The sequence below is a fragment of the Sapajus apella genome, unplaced genomic scaffold (assembly GCF_009761245.1).
Source record: "Sapajus apella isolate SASKATOON/1434 unplaced genomic scaffold, GSC_monkey_1.0 scaffold88, whole genome shotgun sequence".
Lineage (NCBI taxonomy): Eukaryota > Metazoa > Chordata > Mammalia > Primates > Cebidae > Sapajus > Sapajus apella.
This window is the reverse complement of record NW_022437028.1, coordinates 4,253,932-4,274,033: the sequence shown is the minus strand read 5'-3', so window position 1 is coordinate 4,274,033 and position 20,102 is coordinate 4,253,932. Positions and strand designations below refer to the sequence as shown.

Below are 20,102 nucleotides of genomic sequence, written 5' to 3'. Positions count from 1 at the left end.
GGTGACTCACAGTATGCCTGAGTACTTGAAGTTTAACTTGAGGTGTTTTTTTTTTTGAGATGGAGTCTCACTCTGTCGCCCAGGCTGGAGTGCAGTGGGGTGATCTTGGCTCACTGCAACCTCCGCCCCCTGGGTTCAAGTGATTCTTCTGCCTCAGCCTCCGAAGTAGCTGGGATTACAAGCAACCGCCACCATGCCCAGCTAATTTTTATACTTTTAATAGAGACGTGGTTCACCATGTTGGTCGGGCTGGTCTTGAACTCCTGATCTCGTGATCTGCTCGCTTCAGCCTCCCAAAGTGCTGGGATTACAGGCGTGAGCCACTGTGCCTGGCCAACTTGCTGGTTTTTATCTGCTCTGTCATTTCTGGCCAATCTTGTGAGCAACTAAATATCAATGATTGAGTTTCTTTCTTTTCTTTTTTTTTTTTGGAGACAGAGTCTTGCTCTGTCACCCTGGTTGGAACACAGTGACGTGATCTCCACTCACTGCAACGTCTGCCTCCCAGGTTCAAGCAATTCTCGTGCCTCAGCCTCCCAAGGAGCTTGGATTACAGACTTGCGCCACCACACCAGGCTAATTTTTGTATTTTTAGAATAACAGAGTTTCACCGTATTGGCCAGGCTGGTCTCAAACTCCTGACCTCAGGTGATCCACCCGCCTCAGCCTCCCAAAGTGCAGGGATTACAGGCATGCGCCATCACTGAACCCAGCCTAATGACTGAGTTTCTTATCTACGTTTCTGCAGAATTTTAGTGGCCAAGAAAATACACTAGTGTTATTTTTTTTCAGGAAAGAAGTTATTTATTTACCCTTCATAAAATCACTTACCAGTCATGGGAAGGAAAAATCAGGGTTTTTTGTCCACAACAATAGGAATTATTGTTGTGTTGCATGATGATTCTGTGAACGCCTTTAGAATAAAAAAGCCTGGTCACATCACGACTGTTGTACGAGCTGTGAGACACCATTGTACTGGCTCCTGTGACATTTCTTGGTTTTCTTTCTAGACCTGAACTAGTTATTTCCTACTTGCCTCCTGGAATGGCTAGTAAAATAAACACTAAAGGTAAGAGATGATGTGTACTCTATTCTATTTGAGTGCATTAAGACATTCTTTATCCGATTCCTTAAATCGTATGGAATCGTTGGCCAGTATCTTTGTGGGACTTAAGAGTTGGTTACTTTGCTTCTTAAGGCATTTTATTTAATGGGCCTCTTTTTCTTTCTTTTCGTTTTTTTTTTTTTTAAAAAAAAAACAAAAAAAAAACATTTCACTGGAAATGTCACATTTGCAATCCTCCTTCATTCATGTTTTCACAGCTTTGTTGAGCCCCTGTGGAGGATTGCACTACAAGTTTAATTCTGCAGGTTTCTTTGAAAAGAGCCAAACTGTATGAATTTTAATACTCTGCTCTTATAAAGCATCTCCTTCTGTTATTTTTTTTCCCCTAAAATATACTAAAGTAATTCTGGCTTCTTTTACAGCTTTGCAGTCCCCAAAAAGACCACGAAGTCCTGGGAGTAATTCCAAGGTTCCTGAAATTGAGGTCACTGTGGAAGGTAAGGGCCAGTGATTCTGTAGATTCTCCAGTCTACTAGTTAGGTCAGTTCACTAGCTCTGTGTTTATACAGATGAAGTTGATAAAACTAGTTTTACATGTGAACAACTGTCTGTGATAAAGCTACATTTCTGAATGTTTCTAATTGAAAAAAAAAATTTTTTTTTTTTGAGACGGAGTTTCGCTCTTGTTACCCAGGCTGGAGTGCAATGGCGCGATCTCGGCTCACTGCAGTCTCCGCCTCCTGGGTTCAAGCAATTCTCCTGCCTCAGCCTCCTGAGTAGCTGGGACTACAGGCATGCACCACCATGCCCAGCTAATTTTTGTATTTTTAGTAGAGACAGGGTTTCACCTTGTTGACCAGGATGGTCTTGATCTCTTGACCTCGTGATCCACCCGCCTCGGCCTCCCAAAGTGCTGGGATTACAGGCTTGAGCCACCACGCCCAGCCTCTAATTGAAAATTTTTAAACCAGTAACAGAAAACAGATAACATGGATCACTTCATAAACTCCTCCCAAGAAAAGCCCTAAAATGCTGTTTCTTTATCGTAACAAGTAAGGGTGCAGAGTGATGTGGAATGTCTTTTTATTCCTCTTCATTTTGTTTCTGTTCTTTTAAGGAAAGAAAGTTTAGCAGTGCCTTGAATTAAAGTATTTTCTCTTTTTTTTTTTTTTTTTTTCTTGAATGGAGTCTTGCTCTTGTGTCCAGGCTGAGTGCAGTGGTGCAACCTCGGCTCACCACAGCCTCCACCTCCTTGGTTCAAGTGATTCTCCTGCCTCAGCCTCCCAAGTAGCTGGGACTACAGGTGCCTGCCACCTCGCCAGGCTAATTTTTATATCTTTAGTAGAGATGGGGTTTCACCATGTTGTCCAGGCTGGTCTCGAACTACTGACCTCAAGTGAGCCATCGTGCCCAGCTGGTTCTCATCTTTTCAGTCTCACAGTGTTAAAATACTGCATGTAGTACCAAAGACAACCCCCAACCAGCTGTCAAGTATGGTTACTTCTTCCATCTCTTCATAAATGCAGAAGGAAATAATTATATTACGATCATTATTTTTTTTTGAATCAGAGTCTCGCACTGTCAGCCGGGCTGGAGTGCAATGGTGCGATCTCGGCTCACTGCAACCTCTGCCTCCTGGGTTCACACGATTCTCCTGCCTCAGCCTCCTGAGTAGCTGGGACTATAGGTGTGAGCCACCACGCCTGGCTAATTTTTTGTAATTTTAGTAGAGATAGGGTTTCACCATGTTGACCAGGATGGTCTCGATCTCTTGACCTCGTGATCCACCCGCCTCGGCCTCCCAAAGTGCTGGGATTACAGGCTTGAGCCACCGCGCCCGGCCTGGTGTTAACTTTTTAATGTAGTCAGGCTCGTGGGTATAGAGTGTGACTTCACTTAAGTAAACCCAGAATGCCAGTGATTCATTTAGTGTAAGAACAAGAGCATTCCGCTAGCTCAGTGTGTCATCTGCTCTTGTGTCGTCTTGCCCGCTTGTTTGTAAAAGGTTGCTTCATGAGCTTACAGTATAATAAGTAGGGATGTTGGCCTGGTAGAAAACTGTGGTTCTGGAATGTTCTGAGTTCCTCTGTGTGGATGCACCCGCCAGGTAACCCAGGTGCTAGAGCCAGCTGGTCCAGCACCCCTTGCTTTTGTTACCAGCTTCTGAGGAAGCAGCAGTCCTTATTCGGGAGTTCTGACATCATTAACGACTGGAAAGTTGGGTCAGAACGCTGTGTAGGCGATGGCGTGCTGCTTGCCTGCCATCCCTTGCTCAGATCTGTGAAATGATTCGTGAAGCTCCCGTCCACAGCGTGTCGGGGTGAGGGCGCCGAGGAGACAGACTCGGAAGGTTGGTGCCCAGCACCACCGCTCACCAGGTTATGCAGCCCCTGTGGTTCTGCATTCCACAACTGAAGCAGAGACGGTAATAGTGCCTGTGAAGAATGAATTGGTTAGCTCACAGGGTACTCTTGGTATGGTGACCAGTATCCACTTTTTTTTTTTTTTTTTTTTTTTGAGACAGAGTATCATTTTCTAGCCCAGGCTGGAGTGCAGGGGCGCAACCCCAGCTCACTGCAACCTCCGCCTCCCGGGTCCTGGTCCAAGCAGTTCTCCTGCTTCATCTTCCCGAGGAGCTGAAATCACAGGCAGGTGCCACCACGCCCAGCTAATTTTTGTATTTTTAGTAGAGACGGGGTTTCACCACATTGGCCAGGCTGGTCTTGAACTCCTGACCTTGTGATCCGCCTGCCTCAGCCTCCCAAACTGCTGGGATTACAGGCGTGAGCCACCATGCCCGGCCTCCAGTATGCACTCTTAGCTATTGATAGTATTTCTCAAAATTTGTTTATCAAGCAAAAGTCGTTATGCAAAGATAGACATCCAGAGTGAATAACTCACTTCAAAGGTAATTGAGGTGAAAGCCTAGAGCCCATACAAACGTGTCTGCAAATGAAAGAATCTGGAGTTTCAAGATGTATCCTAAGAGTGTTTTATAACTTAAAGAATTCAGATGAAACAACTTTATTTTTATATTATCTCGACTCTTTCATTCATATGTTGAAAAATAGGTTACTTTGATTGTTTATTAGATGTCCCTAAATAAGAAAGGCAAGGTCTGGAGTTTATATGGGTAAATAGAGCTAGCACTCATTTTCCTGTAGTAGAAAAGAGCTGACAAATTTGAGCATTATTTGTTTTTTTCTTTTGCGACACAGTCTCACTCTATCACCCAGGCTGGAATGCAGTGGCACAATCTCAGCTCACTGCAACCTCCACCTCCCGGGTTCTAGTGATTCTCCTGCCTCAGCCTCCCAAGTAGCTGACACTACAGGCGTGCACCACCATGCCTGGCTAATTTTTGTATTTTTAGTAGAGATGGGGTTTTGCCATATTGGCCAGGCTGGTCTCGAACTCCTGACCTCAGGTGATCCATCCGCCTCAGCCTCCCAAAGTGCTGGAATTATAGGCATGAGCCACTTCACCCGGCCTTGAGCATTATTTCTGAGTTGTAAGAATTGAAAGAAACGGTATGTCAGAGCTGATGGAAAATCCAAAAGAAAGCTTCATTATAGAGATAGTGGTACCTAAAGTTGTGCTCCTGTTCAAGCGTTAAAACATGTAAGCAGACATAGGAAACGAAAAATGAGATGGTTTCAAAAAGGCGTGGTGCCGCACTGCGTGAGATTAACTAGCTCAGACCAGCCAGTAAGCGAGTTCCGTTTTGGGCGGAAGTGCCGGGCTGCAGGGGCGGAAGTACCAGGCTGAGGGGCGGAAGTACCAGGGTGCAGGGGCGGAAGTAGAAAAATGGGTTTCTGTGTAACCCGCACAACGGGAAGGTCCATTTCCTTTTGAACCGAGCTTTGTTTTCTGGCACAGGCTAGACTTGAAGATTGTAGCCTGGAGACACCTGTGTCATTCAGTGTGCGTTGATCATCACTATTTTCACTCCTTTAGGCCCTAATAACAACAATCCTCAAACCTCAGCTGTTCGAACCCCTACCCAGACTAACGGTTCTAACGTACCCTTCAAGCCGCGAGGAAGAGAGTTTTCCTTTGGTAAGTTTGCGTTTTATTTTTCTTTGTTCAATCGTTTTAAATAGGAGTTAATCACGTTTTATTTTACCAGGTGAATCGTTCTCATTCGTGAGTTGGCATACATCAAAGGTTAAAAGAATGCACTGTACAACCAGACTGCCAGAGTTCAGATCTTTGTTCAGATCTGATGCCACTTGGGCAGGTGAATGCTCCCTGCCTCAGTTTCCCTTCATGCAAAATGGGGATAACATTACTTCTTTCTTTCTCATGAGGTTATTATGAGGTCATAAATACTGTCATCTAACATACTAAGAACCATACCTCCCATGTAGTAGACACTATAATTTGCGGGGACTTTTTGGGGGTTTTCATTTGGTTTTTGCTTTATTTTAGCATTCGTTCACTTACTTGTAGCTGACATAAAAGTAATGTACGAAAAGAGTTTGCGTATGTATCAGGGTAGGAGTATTTGTCAAGTCATATAGTGGTAAAAGATTATTCTTATTCTTTTTTTTTTGAGACCTGCCTGCAGTGCAGTGGCACAATCTCGGCTCACTGCAACCTCTCCCTCCCGGGTTCAAGCAATTCTCCTGCCTCAGCCTCCCCAGTGGCTGGAACTGCAGGCGCCCACCACCATGCCCAGCTAATTTTTATATTTTTGGTAGAGATGGGGTTTCACCATCTTGGGCAGGATGGTCTCCGTCTCTTGACCTCGTGATCCGCCCGCCTCGGCCTCCCAAAGTGCTGGGATTACAGCTGTGAAGGATTATGCATTTTTTATTTCTTCTTTTTTTTTTTTTTTTGAGATGGAATCTCACTCTTGGCACCCAGGCTGGAGTGCAGTGACGTAATCTCAGCTCACTGCAACTTTCACCTTCCTGGTTCAAGTAATTCCCCTACCTCAGCCTCCTGAGTAGCTGGGATTACAGGCACATGCCACTACACCTGGCTAATTTTTTTTGTATTTTTAGTAGAGATGGGGTTTTACCATGTCGGTCAGGATGGTCTCGAACTCCTAACCTCAGGCAATCCGCCCACCTCCCAGAGTGCTGGGATTACCAGCGTGAGCCACCGTACCCGCCTTATTTCTTCTTAAAGATGCACAAAGAAGATGTAACATTCCTGCCTGTGAATGTATGCTGATAAGTACCGTGATACATATTGCAATTTAACTATCTTATATTCTATATGCAGAGGCCTGGAATGCCAAAATCACGGACCTAAAACAGAAAGTTGAAAATCTCTTCAATGAGAAGTGCGGTAAGTCTGTTTTGAAACATCCTTACTGAAGCGCGGGGGTGCCTTCATGGAGTAGAAACGAGCTGAATGAGGTCCTGGACGTTGGGGTGTCCCTGTGCTTGGTGGTGTGTGGGTTTTTCGGGCTTGAATGGCATCATTACTCCCATGTTTTGTTCTGTGTACGCGGCTGTTTTGCAGGGGAAGCTCTTGGCCTTAAGCAAGCTGTGAAGGTGCCGTTCGCGTTGTTTGAGTCTTTCCCAGAAGACTTTTACGTGGAAGGCTTACCTGAGGGTGTCCCGTTCCGAAGACCCTCTACTTTTGGCATTCCAAGGCTGGAGAAGATACTCAGAAATAAAGCCAAAATTAAGTTCATCATTAAAAAGTAAGCGAATCGGATGGAGTGGGGTTAGCGTGAGTGGGTCGTGTTTGACACTGGGAGATGGGTCCGTGTTTGTGGCAGGGCTGAATTAGTCAGAAAAGCTCTTTTTTAAGCGGCACTCTTGTATAGGTTTACAATTTTCTGGCCAGGTGCAGTGGCTCACACCTATAATCCCAGCACTTTGGGAGGCAGAGGCAGGCAGATCACCTGCGGTCAGGAGTTTGAGACCATTCTGGCCAACATGACAAAACCCGTCTTTACTAAAAACACAAAAATTTGCCGGAAGTGGTGGCGCGTGCCTGTAATCACAGCTACTCGGGAGGCTGATGCAGGAGGATCACTTGAATCTGGGAGGTGGAGACTTGAACCTGGAAGGCAGAGGTTGCAATGAGCCGAGATCATGTCACTGCACCCCAGCCTGGGCAGCAAGAGCAAAACTCCATCTCAAAAAAAAAAAAAAAAAGAAAAGAAAAGGAAATTTTCCGTCTGCTGCTGGTAGAAGGGCAGGAGGACTCCAGCCTACCACAGAGATAATGACTTTTGGTTGCCAGATGTATACAGCCATGTTGTTACAGCTTGATGCTGCTAGAATCTGAGCCACTGTTCTGTTTTCTAAAGTCCTTTTATTTCTCCAACTTAATAGAATATTTTTAATTTCTCCTGCTTGCTTGAACATGTATGGATTAGGCTAACATAATTAAAATAAATAGTAATGGGCCTGTTGCAGCCATAAATTCCAGCACTTTGGGAGGCCAAGGCAGGCAGATAACTTGAAGTCAGGAGTTCAAGATCAGCCTGGCTGACATGGTAAAACCCCATCTCTACTAAAAATACAAAAATAAAAAATAAAAAAAAAATTAGCCAGGCACGGTAGCAGGCGCCTGTAATCCCAGCTACTTGGGAGACTGTGTCAGGAGAATCACCTGAACCCAGGAGGCAGAGGTTGCAGTGAGCCAAGATCGTGCCTCTGCACTGCAGCCTGGGTGACAGAGTGAGAATCTGTCTCAAAAAAAAAAAAAAAAAAAAAAAAGAATTAAAATTTTAAAATATATACTAATGCACATGAATCAGTTGAAATGAATTTTAGGTTTCATGGACTTGGTATTAGGCTTAATTTTGAGTCACCCAGGGATGCTTTCAAGCAAAGCCGGCCTTGCCGAGCATCGTGGCCACCTGCTATACTTTCCGTCATGTCTGCAGAGGTTTGGCAGCCTCTGTGCCCTCTACTTCTGCTCACAGTGAGAGGCTCAAGGGCTCCTGTTTTCGCAGCCCATCTTCTGTTTCCTTGCTGCACACGTGGGGTGATTTCTGTTTCCATCCTCAAGTCTGGCGCTGATTCTTTTCAGGATACATTCTAACCTGGGGAAGATGTCCATGAAACCACCATGGGGGAAGGGGAGCCAAAGAGAGGCAGCAATGGTTGTTAAACTTACAATTGTAGTTTGTCTTTTTGGCTATGGGATTTCTGTTCTTCATTACTAAGAATTGAATTTAGACTTGACAGTTACCGGTTTGTAAATCTTCGACTCGTTTACATTTTAATGTCAGAGTTTCACTGGTTTTTTTTCTCTTTTGTCTGTAGGCCTGAAATGTTTGAGACGGCAATTAAGGAGAGCACCTCCTCTAAGAGTCCTCCCAGTGAGTGTCTTCTGCATTTTCGCGGCTGTAGAATGCTCTTAGGTTTGTGTTGTGTAGCCGTGGCTTACAAAAGCTGTTTAAAGCATAGCCATTGAGGCTGGGCGCGGTGGATTACATGAGGTCAGGAGTTTGAGACCAGCCTGGCCAACCCCGTCTCTACTAAAATTATAAAAGATTAGCTGGGCGTGGTGGTGGGTGCCTACAATCCCAGCTGCTTAGGAGGCTGAGGCAGGAAAATCACTTGTACCCAGGAGGCGGAGGTTGCAGTGAGCAGAGATCTCACTACTGTATTCCAGCCTGGGCAACAGAGCAAGACTCCATCTCAGGGAGAAAAGGGGGAAGGAAAACCCATTCACAGGTGTAGTTTGGGCTATTTTAGTTTTTAGTTCTTCAGTAATTGATTGCCTCTGTGTGTGTGATGTTCTCCTAAGCACCACCAGGAAGAGAAAAATAGCGAAAAGCGGCCTTTCAGGGAGGAGAATGTCTTCTTGAAATGATGTATCACGGAAAGAAAGAACCATGAGCAGGACTGAGATAAAACAGTCTCAGCCTGTATGAGAGATGTTGACCTTGTTTTCTGTAAATTCTGATTTTAAATTCGTATTTTCAGGAAAAATAAATTCATCACCCAATGTTAATACTACCGCATCGGGTGTTGAAGACCTTAACATCATTCAGGTGACAATTCCAGGTATGATTTCTCTGCTTCTGTCATAGTTTGTGGGGGTCTCTCTGGGGTGTCTTGGACTTTCCCGGCCAGGGCAGTTTGCTCAGCTCATTCAGGGACTGGGACCTGTTGCACATTGCCCGGTGCCCTCCCAGACCCCTGCGCCAGCTGCCTTCGCAAAACTGTTGATCTCCAAACAGCGCCAGCAAGTTCTGGCACTTGGCATGAGCTAGAACCCGTTAACCACACAAAGGTCTGTCTGTTCCTTAAAACAGTCTATATAAGGCCGGGCACGGTGGCTCATGCCTGTAATCCTAGCACTTTGGGAGGCTGAGGCGGAGGATCACTTGAGGTCAGGAGTTCAAAACCAGCCTGGCCAACATGGTGAAACCCTGTCTCTTCTAAAAATACAAAAAAATGGCTGGGCGTGGTGGCTCACCCCTGTAATCCCAGCACTTTGGGAGGCCAAGGCAGGTGGATCACAAGATCAGGAGTTCAAGACCAGCCTGGCCAAGATGGTGAAACCCTGTCTCTACTAAAAATAGAAAAATTAGCTGGGCGTGGTGACGCACACCTAAAATCCCAGCTACTTGGGAGACTGAGGCAGGAGAATTGCTTAAACTCAGGAGGCGGAGGTTACAATGAGCCAAGATCACACCACTGCACTCCAGCCTTGGTGACAGAGCAAGACTCCATCTCAAAAAATTAAAAAACAAAAAAATTAGCCAGGTGTGGTGGTACGCACCTGTAATCCCAGCTACTCGGGAGGCTGAGGCAGGAGACATGCGTGAACCCGGGAGGTGGAGGTCGCAGTGAGCCCAGATGGTGCCGCTGCACTCTAGCGTGGGGGACATGGCGTTTCACTCTGTCTGGAAGGAAAGAAAGTCTATTTAAAACAGCAGATAAAGCTCTTTATAAAAACAAGAATAAATGTGTAGCATTTTTAGTTAGGAATGATTTTAAACAATTCCAAATTTAATTAGTTCAAAATGCTCAAATACTTAAATCATTAAAAGATGGAAAATGCTTAAAAACATTACACAGAGCTCCTAAAAATTGGGCTGAAAAGTGCATCTGAGCAGTGGCTTGTACCTGTAGTCCCAGCTACTTGGGAGGCTAAGGCAGGAGGTTCACTTGAGCCCAAGAGTTAGAGGCTGGCCTGGGCAACATAGCAAGATACTGTCTCTTTACCAAAAAGGAAAAAAAAAGCAGTATTTAAGTTTTAGGTTTTCTCTGAACTGTTTTAGATGATGATAATGAAAGACTCTCGAAAGTTGAAAAAGCTAGACAGCTAAGAGAACAAGTGAATGACCTCTTCAGTCGGAAATTTGGTAAGTTTTGCATTTGCAAAGTACAATTGCAATAAGCAAAGAGATTTGTTTTAATAAGATCATTTCAGCATATAATGGTTAGGTGGTTGTAATCTTCCTATTTAAAAGGAATTAAAATGTAAAAGTAAGTGTTAGGCTGGGTACGGTGGCTCACACCTGTAATCCCAGCACTTTGGGAGGCCGAGGCGGGTGGATTACGAGGTCAGGAGTTTGAGACCATCCTGACCAACATGGAGAAACCCCATCTCTTCTAAAAATACAAAAATTAGCCGGGCTTGATGGAGGGTTCCTGTAATCCCAGCTACTTGGGAGGCTGAGGCAGGAGAATCGCTTGAACCTGGAAGGCAGAGGTTGCAGTGAGCTGAGATCGCGCCTTTGCACTCCAGTCTGGGCAACAAGAGCGAAACTCCAACTCAGAATGAATGAATGAATGAATGTTTTGTTTGTGTTAAATTTATTTAATAAGATACCATTAGTGTTATACTATTGATGGTCAGTATGAAAGTTAATGAATTTAAGGTTCACCATCTGGCAGTGTGGCTCATGCTTGTAATCCCAGAACTTTGGGAGGCTGAGGCGGGTGGATCAGTTGAAGCCAGGAGTTCAAGACCAGCCTGGCCAACATGGTGAAACGCCGTCTCTATCAAAAAGTACAAAAAATTAACTGGGTATGATAGTGCACACCTGTAATCCCAGCTACTCAGGAGGCTGAGGCAGGAGAATTGCTTGAACCTGAGATCAAGCCACTGCACTCCAGCCTGGGCGACAGAGTGAGACTCTGTTTCCAAAAAAAAACAAACAAAAAATTCAGGTTTATATTTAAATTTGTTTGAAGTGCACAAAGATCTTAGTTAACAACAGGGACAGTCTTTAAAATAAATGTTGATCTTGTGCTTTTTACAGACTTTTTAAAGTAATAGATTAACGTCTGCTGTTATGCTGTTTGTCTTACTATCACTATAGGTGAAGCTATTGGTATGGGTTTTCCTGTGAAAGTTCCCTACAGGAAAATCACAATTAACCCTGGCTGTGTGGTGGTTGATGGTATGCCCCCTGGGGTGTCCTTCAAAGCCCCCAGCTACCTGGAAATCAGCTCCATGAGAAGGATCTTAGATTCTGCCGAGTTTATCAAATTCACGGTCATTAGGTAAGTGAGAGTTTCCTGCTTAGTCACGGGAACAAATCCGGAGCTCATGAGGCTGAGTCATCTAAAATGCAGTCACAGGTAGACATTGAATCAGGCTTCCTATGCAGTGCAATGAACAAAGCAAGAGAAATTGTTTTGTTATTAGAATGGTAGATGCTCTTCTACCTAAGCCTTGGCAAACTAGAACTGTTTGCCAAGTTCAGCCTGCCTCCTATTTTTAGTCTGATTGAAACACAGCGACATTCACATTATTCATGCTGCTTTCCTGTCACAGGGAGTAAGTAGCTGGGACTGACACAGCATGGCCTCCGGAGTCTAAATATTTACTCTCTAGCACTTTATAGAAAAACCTTGGCCTGTAATCCCAGCACTTTGGGAGACTGAGGCAGGTGGATCACCTGAGGTCAGGAGTTCAAGACCAGCCTGGCCAACATGGTGAAACCCTGTCTCTACAAAAATACAATAATTAGCTGGTCATGATGGCAGGTGCCTGCAATCCCAGCTACTCGGAGGCTGAGGCAGGAGAATCTCTTGAACTTGGGAGGCGAAGGTTGCAGTGAACCAAGATTGTGCCACTGCACTCTAGCCTGGGTGACAGAGCAAGACTCTGTCTCAAAACCAGAAAAGCCTTGCCAACCTCTGTCTTAGGGCACCTTGTCACGGGCTTTGGGTCAGGCAGATTCGAGCTCACATCAGCCATTTGTTAGCCAGGTCACTCTGTTAGTTGTCTATAAATGAGGGTGGTCATTGTCCCCATTGAGAGTGTCAGCTCCTGTCCATATGAACAGGCATGATGATTGTACCCACCACCAAAGGCATGGTGAACGCCACATTCCTTCCCGTGCCCTTGTCACAATAAGAGATGCCCACCTGAGCACCAATCCCAGGTTCTCTTCCCTGTTCTCTTCCAGCCCCAGAAACTTACTACGACTCCACGTACCCAATCCGTTCATCCAGTTGCCAGTGTCTCTAGTTCAGATGTCTTAGGACTGGCACTCAGAAATCTCATAATACATCCTCTTGAGACTTCTTCTCATTCACTCATCTTCCATCCTTCCTTCCCTAAAAATCCCATATTTTTGTTCCACTTCGCCCATGGCCATTGTCCATATCATTCCCAGGAGTTAAGCAAAAAGCCTCTTCCGTCCTTGCGTTTGAGTCACTCTGTTCCCTGCTCTGCGTTTCTGTTTTTTGTTTTCTCCATTTTATTGTGAAACATTTTCTAACCATGTTCTCATTATTCATACATATCTATCTCTTGCATAAGTTTACAAGGTTGTGGGTAATATTTCTCGTGGTAGCACATAAGTGACATGGGCTGGGTATGAGCTGAATAAACAATTATACCTGTAGATTCCTGTGGAGTGGAAATAAATTGTTCTACTTTACAATTTGTTTCTCTCTTTAGACCATTTCCAGGACTTGTGATTAATAACCGTGAGTATTTTGTGAAGCATTTTTCTTTTTGTTTTTCCTGGGGTCTGATGTGTGTGTGTGTGTGAGTGCATGTACATGCTTACAGTATCTCATGTTACCTCACTACGTCAGTAACCATGCCAAATAGTTGTCTTCGCCCTCAGTAAAAACACCAGGCATTTCCTGGCTATAAAATGATTCAGACTCCTTAACGTTTCCTCAATGTACTTAATCATAAAATGGTAATAAGAGCACCAGTTTGGGGAGAGGAGGTTTCCAATAGATGGAAAGCAGCTAGAACAGGTGTCAGCAAGCCCCTGCTGATGTGTGCACATAAAGTTTTATTGAAACCACTATCCTGTCCATTTGTTAATGGCAGAATTGAGAGGTAACAGCAGCAAGTGTATGACCTGCAAAATCTAACATACTTACTGATTGGCTCTGTAAGAAAAAACATTTGAGGCCCTAACCTAGAACAGCATTTAGCCTATAGTATCTGCTTCGCCTGTGGCATGGGCTCAGCAAATACAATCTCTATTTATTGCTGCTTTTACGGCTATTATAATTACTGGGCTTGAATTTCCTGACGAAGTAAGTCATGTAATGTGTCTGCTTCTATTAACATTTAAGCACAGTGACTGGCACACACTGGGCTCTCAGATATTGCTGAGTGAGTGAACACGTGTCAGTGTCCTTTTAGTGCCTTCACGTTCGTGTCATTTTCAATAGTATTTTCCACAAAACTTAATTTTGTGAGTACGTTTTGTTTTCTTAACTTCATTATTAAAAATGTATAAAAGTAGGCCGGGTGTGGTGGCTCACACCTATAATCCCAGCACTTTGGGAGGCCAAGGCAGGCGGATCACGAGGTCAAGAGATCGAGACCATCCTGGCCAACATGGTGAAACCCCGTCTCTACTAAAAAATACAAAAATTAGCTGGGCGTGGTGGCACACGCCTGTAGTCCCAGCTACTCGGGAGGCTGAGGCAGGAGAATTCCTTGTACCCGGGAGGCAGAGGTTTGCAGTAAGCCAAGATCGCGCCACTGCACTCCAGCCTGGCGACAGAGTGAGACTCCATCTCAAAAAAAAAAAAAAAAAAAAAGTATAACAGCAAGGCCAGGCACGGTGGCTCACGCCTGTAATCCCAGCACTTTGGGAGGCCAAGGCGGGCAGATCACTTGAGGTCAGGAGTTCAAGACCAGCCTGGCCAACATGGTGAAACCCTGTCTCTACCAGAAATCTAAAGAAGCTAGCCATAGTGGCGCACGCCTGTAGTCCCAGCTACTTGGGAGGCTGTGGCAAGAGAATCGCTCGAGCCTGGGAGGCGGAGGTTGTGGTGAGCTGAGATCGTGCCACTGCACTTCAGCCTGGGCAACAGAGCAAGACTGGTCTCAAAAAAAAAAAAAAGTATTAAAGTGAGACTCATATTCTTCTAATACCTGAGCATTTCAGGTTTTTTCTGGTGGAAGTTCATTGTTTTAACTCTTTAAAATTCACCTACATTGATCCATCAATTCTATAGTTTACTCTTTGGAAGAGGAAGCACTTGAGTGGCAGGCGTAGAGCTTTGCAGGCCCGTGTTCAGCGCAGCCACGCGAGACCCTGATGAGCCCTGGAGTGGGGAAACTCTGCAGTTTTCCGCCTGCCCCTGCTGTTCTCTGCCCACACTGCTGACCGTGTCCTTCGGCCTCCATTCACTTTCTGGTATCATGGACTTAGTGATGTGTCTTCTGCCACCAAGCTTTGAGTCTCACTTTAACATACAGTTGACTCATTTGCTTGTAGCACAGACCCTGAGTTCACTGGATAGGCTCTGTTTTTAGTCCACCTTCTGTCTGGGCAAGTGTGTTTATCTGGTGATGTCAGTCATTAAGGACTGGTAGACCTCGCTTCATCGTGTGTGAATCATGTCCGTGACATTCAGCTTAATCACACCAGGGAAAGAAATCTCCTGGTAATTTTTTTCTTTGCATCTTTTAAAAATTAACCTGAGTTCATCCGTCTACTGAATCATTTTTGTTTCCAAAGAATGTTGTATTTTAAGCCTATTTGCCCTCTAAGTTGATGTTTAAAATGTTTGATTTTGGCCAGGCATGGTGGCTCTCGCCTGTAATCCCAGCAGTTTGGGAGGCTGAGGCAGATGGATCACTTGAGGACAGGAGTTTGAGACCAGCCTGTCCAACATGGTGAAACCCCGTCTCTCTAAAAATATAAAAATTATCTGAGCGTGGTGGTGCACACCTGTAATCCCAGCTACTCGGGAGGCTGAGGCAGGAGAACTGCTTGAATCCTGGAGGTGGAGGTTGCAGGGAGCTGAGATTGCACCAGTGCACTCCAGCCTGGACGATAAGAGTGAAACTCTGTCTCAAAAAATAAACAAAATGTTCTGTTTTGTCCTGTTCTTGTGCAGCAGTGTGGAAGAGGTTGTATGGTAATTACTATGAATTAGTGATTGTGCAGAACTCTGAGGTTTGTTCCCTTCTCATCTGGAGGGAAACAGCAAGCGTGTGTTCAAGTGCTTCCGAGGGAACATGTCCTTACATTATTTAAACCAATCTGCTTCATTTTCAGAGCTGGTTGATCAGAGTGAGTCAGAAGCCCCCGTGATACAAGGTGAGCGAGGCAGGGGAGGGCCCTGAGCTACTCCTGTCTGCCTGCTGCCGCACATGCATGCCTGCGTGTGGCCTCAGTGCTCAGTTGCCTGCACACACAGTTACACAGCACACAGTTACACGGCACACAGTTACACGGCACACACAGTTACACGGCATACACAGTTACACGGCACAGAGTTACACGGCATGCACAGAGTTACACGGCATGCACAGTTACACAGCACGCAGTTACACGGCATGCACAGAGTTACACGGCACGCACAGAGTTACACGGCACGCGCAGTTACACGGCACACACACCGTACACGGCACACAGTTACACGGCACGCACAGAGTTACACGGCACGCGCAGTTACACGGCACACACAGTTACACGGCACACAGTTACACGGCACGCACAGAGTTACACGGCACGCACAGAGTTACACGGCACGCGCAGTTACACGGCACGCACAGAGTTACACGGCACACACAGTTACACGGCACACACAGCTACACGGCACGCACAGTTACACAGCACACATAGGCTGCTTTGTGGTTTTCACTCCTGAGTTTGACAGGTGATCAAAACATAAATGCAAGCTGTGGGTCCTGATTGAGAACTGGGGGCTGCAGACCATGTGTACCCACTATCCCAGGTCAGGCCCAACATCAGGAACCCCAGGATTAATGGATAGACTGAACTGGCAGAGTAAGAGAGCTGTCATTTTAACTTGACTCTGCGCCATCAGTTTCTAATGACTGCCATAAGTCAGTGAGCTAAATGTTGAGCAGAAATGTACACATTGTGCTCTTAAAAATTTCTTAAAAAGGTCAGGCACGGTGTACACCTGGGATTACACCTGTAATCCCAGCACTCTGGGAGGCCCAGGCGGGCGGATCACCAGAGGTCAGGAGATTGAGACTATCCTGGCCAACATGGTGAAACCCTGTTTCTACTAAAAATCCAAACATTAGCCAGGCATGGTGGTGCACACCTGTAATCCCAGCTACTCGGGAGGCTGAGGCAGGAAAATCGCTTGAGCCCAGGAGGCGGAGGTTGCAGTGAGCTGAGATTGCGCCACTGCACTCCAGCATGGGCAACAAAGCGAGACTACATCTCAAAAAAAAAAAAAAAAAAAAAAGGGGCCCTGGTGCTGTGTGAGTCATTGAAAGTAATGAAGCTGGGCATGGTGGCTCATACCTGTCATCCCAGCACTTTGGGAGGCCAAGGCGGGCAGATCAGTTGAGATCAGGAGTTTGAGACCAGTCTGCCTAACATGGTGAAATCCCATCTCTACTAAGAATACAAAAATCAGCTGGATGTGGTGGCATGTGCCTGTAACCCAGCTACTCAGGAGGGTGGGGCAGAAGAACTGCCTGAACCTAGGAGGCAGAGGTTGCAGCGAACTGAGATCATGCCACTGCCCTCCAGCCTGGGCAACAGAATCTCAAAAAGCAAACAACAACAAGAAAAACACAGAAACAGACAAGTAATAAAAAGCTTTTATTAAAGGGAGTAAACAGAATAATGAGGGGTGAAGCATAACGAAGGAACTGGTTGTTTTCACGGTAGGGCTATGTTAAGATTGTTGTTTCAGACTTCAGTTGTGTATGTGGATTTAGGACCACATTTGAGAAGCAGAAATTGGAAAGTACACATTTGAAAGTACACTTGGATAATTGTGTGCTTAATCTCAACACTGTGGGCATTCTTTCATTGTGCACCTGTGTTTGTACAGAGTCTGGAGAGCTTCTCTCCCTCCTCCTGGAATCTTTAGATGGTATAAAGCAGCTCTTGAACAATGTGGAAATCAATCTTTGTGTTTCTCTTTAGAATCAGCTGAACCAAGCCAGTTGGAAGTTCCAGCCACAGAAGGTAAGAGGGCGGGGTCGTCCTGCTATACAAATCTGAAGTCTTTCAGACTTTTTTACTTATTTATTACTTATTTAAAGACAGAGTCTTGCTCGTCACCCAGGCTGGAGTGAGATGATGTGATGTCTGCTCACTGCAACCTCCACCTCCTGGGCTCAAGCAGTTCTCCTGCCTCAGCCTCCCAAGTTGCTGGGATTACAGGCATGCACCACCATGCTTGGCTGATTTTTGTATTTTTAGTAGAAACGGTGTTTTACCATGTTGGGCAGCTGGTCTCAAACTCCTGACCTCAAGTGATCTGCTGGCCTTGACCCCAAAGTGCTGGGATTACAGGCATGAGCCACCTTGCCCAGCCAAGACTTTTATCAGGACTAAGGGTTGTACGTTTAAACGATTTCACTAGGACTGGGTGATGGTTTTGCTCTCTCTCTTCTGGGTGAATTAGATTTGCAGGTTATGCTGTTGACAGATGAGGCATAGCCGCTTTTGCTTCACTTCCCCAGATGACTTGGTGAATTCTACCTGAAAGGCAGTTGAATGAATGACCGCTACATAACCTAGATAATGGTGTCCCTTAAACACACATAAGCCAGAAGATGTATGTTACTTGGAAAACATAAGTAACAGAATCTAGAATGTACTGCTCAAGAGATGTCTCTCTGAAGCTGTTTTCCTGTTTGGTGTCTTCTCCTCCTTATTAAACCATATCTTAGTAAATAGCTTGGTATGAATGGATTTATAATCTAGCAGCTTTGCAAAATAATTAACCGGTACCATTTTGTTTCCATTGATAGAAATAAAAGAGACTGATGGAAGCTCTCAGATCAAGCAAGAACCAGACCCCACGTGGTAGACCTCTTCCCTCCTAGGGTAAATCAGCTTCTGTGTCCGGGACACCGTGTAGTGTCCATCTGAACCCCCTACATACGTGTAGCTAATGTGATCTCCCTCCTTTAACATAAGATGGTGGCCCCGCCTCCAGGGGATGTGGGAGCCAGGTGGGAGCCTTCCTGGATGGTTAAGCTAGAAGATTTAACAGGGAGATTCTCTTTGGATCAGTATCTCTCAGTGAAAGATGTAAAAGCACTTTTGCCTTAAAAAGAATGTTCTGTTTCTAATCGGTAGAGTAAACAAATGTTGTCCTCCTCATTGGAACCCGCTGAGTCAGAATCATTCGGCTGCCTTTTCCCCTTAGCGATGGTATTTTCGAAGTCCGACAGAGCTGCAGATCTAATGTTCATCTTGCAGAGTTGACTTACAAGTCCGATCCTGTTATTTCCGATTTCTGAAATTCACCCAAGTTATCATAGGAGGAGTAGGTTGGGACCAGAAGTCAGGAAGCTTTGACAATGGAATTTTTTTTTTTAATCCAGAGACTTCTTGTACTGGAGTTTGCCTTACACTGTCAGCTCATGGACTTACACTTTCATATTGCTTTATGAATGCACCTAAACCCAAGTCATTGTTATCAGAATTGGCAGATTAAAGTTATGATGTTCGTGACTGTTCAGTTCCCGTAATTAGATTAACCTGTTTGCTTGCTTCTTTGTTTTCTTTCCTATTCTAGCTTAAAGTATCAGTGGTTGAGAAGAGCTTTTCGGACCTGTTACTACCCCAAGCTGTGTAATATACTTGTATAACAGAAATACCTTCTATACAAACCTTTTTTTCTACTTTTAGATAGAAATGTCTACTTTTTCAGCAGTTCTGTGAATTGAATTAAAGAGCAGAGTGACTGTGGGTCTGAAATGCCTGGTGTAACTGGGGAATGTATTATCAGGATTTTACAGCAATGCTGGAAAAACGACAGGGAAATGTCAGGGATGAATCCCACCAGATTTTTTTATGTACTCAGCAGAGCCTTCAGTTACGGTGTTTATTTTCCAATCAAGTGGAGATACCCCCTACTGGAACATCTCAGCTTCTGCAGTGAAGAAAAATTCCTGTGATAGTTCAGTTCTTTAGTTTTTCTATTTGAAAAAAATCATTTAAATGATCCTTTGTTCACGGCTCTCCTTAATGACTGAGTGAACAATTCATATCTGTATATTTGACTAAACCTTTTCCTAAGCTGTCTCTCATGGCTCCTATGTTTTTTTTTTTTATCATAATTAAAAGCAAAACCGTCTGGATCACCTAACAGTCAGAGGTCAGTATCTCAGCGTGTGAATTATAGATTAAATACAGAGAGAAACTCTTCCACTTTTACTTTTCGTCCAAATAAAATGCATGGTGTACCAGAAGTTGAAGACCGGGGTGAGGATCGGGGCTTGCTCGACGACACTAAGGCGGCCTCACCATCGCGGGACCTGCTGCGGCGCGGATTCGTAGGAAGGCTGTTCTGGCCTGGGGTCCAGGGCTCGCCGGGCCGGCTTATTTCCTAGTGCTTCTTGTAACGCTGAGGTGCCAGTGCGGGGAGTGAGGAGGGGTCAGGGGGCTCTTGACGCCACCTCTGACGCGCTGCGCCTTCCTAGGAGAGTCTTACATGTGTTGAGATTTCACAAACGGTGCAAGTTGTAAACTACCAGCTCTACAAGAAGCTAGGCTATGTGACGGCATAGTTTTTCAGTAGCTTTATCACAATATTCACAATGGAGAATTATATGACATGGTAGCAGAAATAGGCATTTTTATGTGTTGCTTCTATTTTACCTCAAATTGTAGATATAGGGTAATCAATAAAATCCATCCATGCCTTTCACACACTAA

At 45.1% G+C, this 20,102-nt stretch overlaps 1 protein-coding gene across 7 annotated transcripts in view; it reads left to right on the top strand.

The window, feature by feature from the left end:
- The window catches only part of GTF2I (general transcription factor IIi), a 110,953-nt gene extending 90,851 nt beyond the window's left edge, over window positions 1-20,102 (top strand). For 6 of the 7 annotated variants that reach the window (XM_032254924.1, XM_032254921.1, XM_032254923.1 and 3 more), the window contains 14 exons: window positions 1,011-1,069; window positions 1,489-1,563; window positions 5,024-5,125; window positions 6,299-6,364; window positions 6,542-6,725; window positions 8,305-8,360; window positions 8,971-9,051; window positions 10,275-10,358; window positions 11,322-11,505; window positions 12,914-12,942; window positions 15,495-15,536; window positions 17,355-17,396; window positions 18,188-18,263; window positions 18,961-20,102. In XM_032254924.1, the coding sequence (XP_032110815.1) occupies window positions 1,011-1,069; window positions 1,489-1,563; window positions 5,024-5,125; window positions 6,299-6,364; window positions 6,542-6,725; window positions 8,305-8,360; window positions 8,971-9,051; window positions 10,275-10,358; window positions 11,322-11,505; window positions 12,914-12,942; window positions 15,495-15,536; window positions 17,355-17,396; window positions 18,188-18,246 (1,063 nt within the window). In that variant the 3' untranslated portion in view covers window positions 18,247-18,263; window positions 18,961-20,102. The remainder of the gene's footprint in view (window positions 1-1,010; window positions 1,070-1,488; window positions 1,564-5,023; window positions 5,126-6,298; window positions 6,365-6,541; window positions 6,726-8,304; window positions 8,361-8,970; window positions 9,052-10,274; window positions 10,359-11,321; window positions 11,506-12,913; window positions 12,943-15,494; window positions 15,537-17,354; window positions 17,397-18,187; window positions 18,264-18,960) is intronic. The other variant, XM_032254922.1, reaches the window with a different exon arrangement.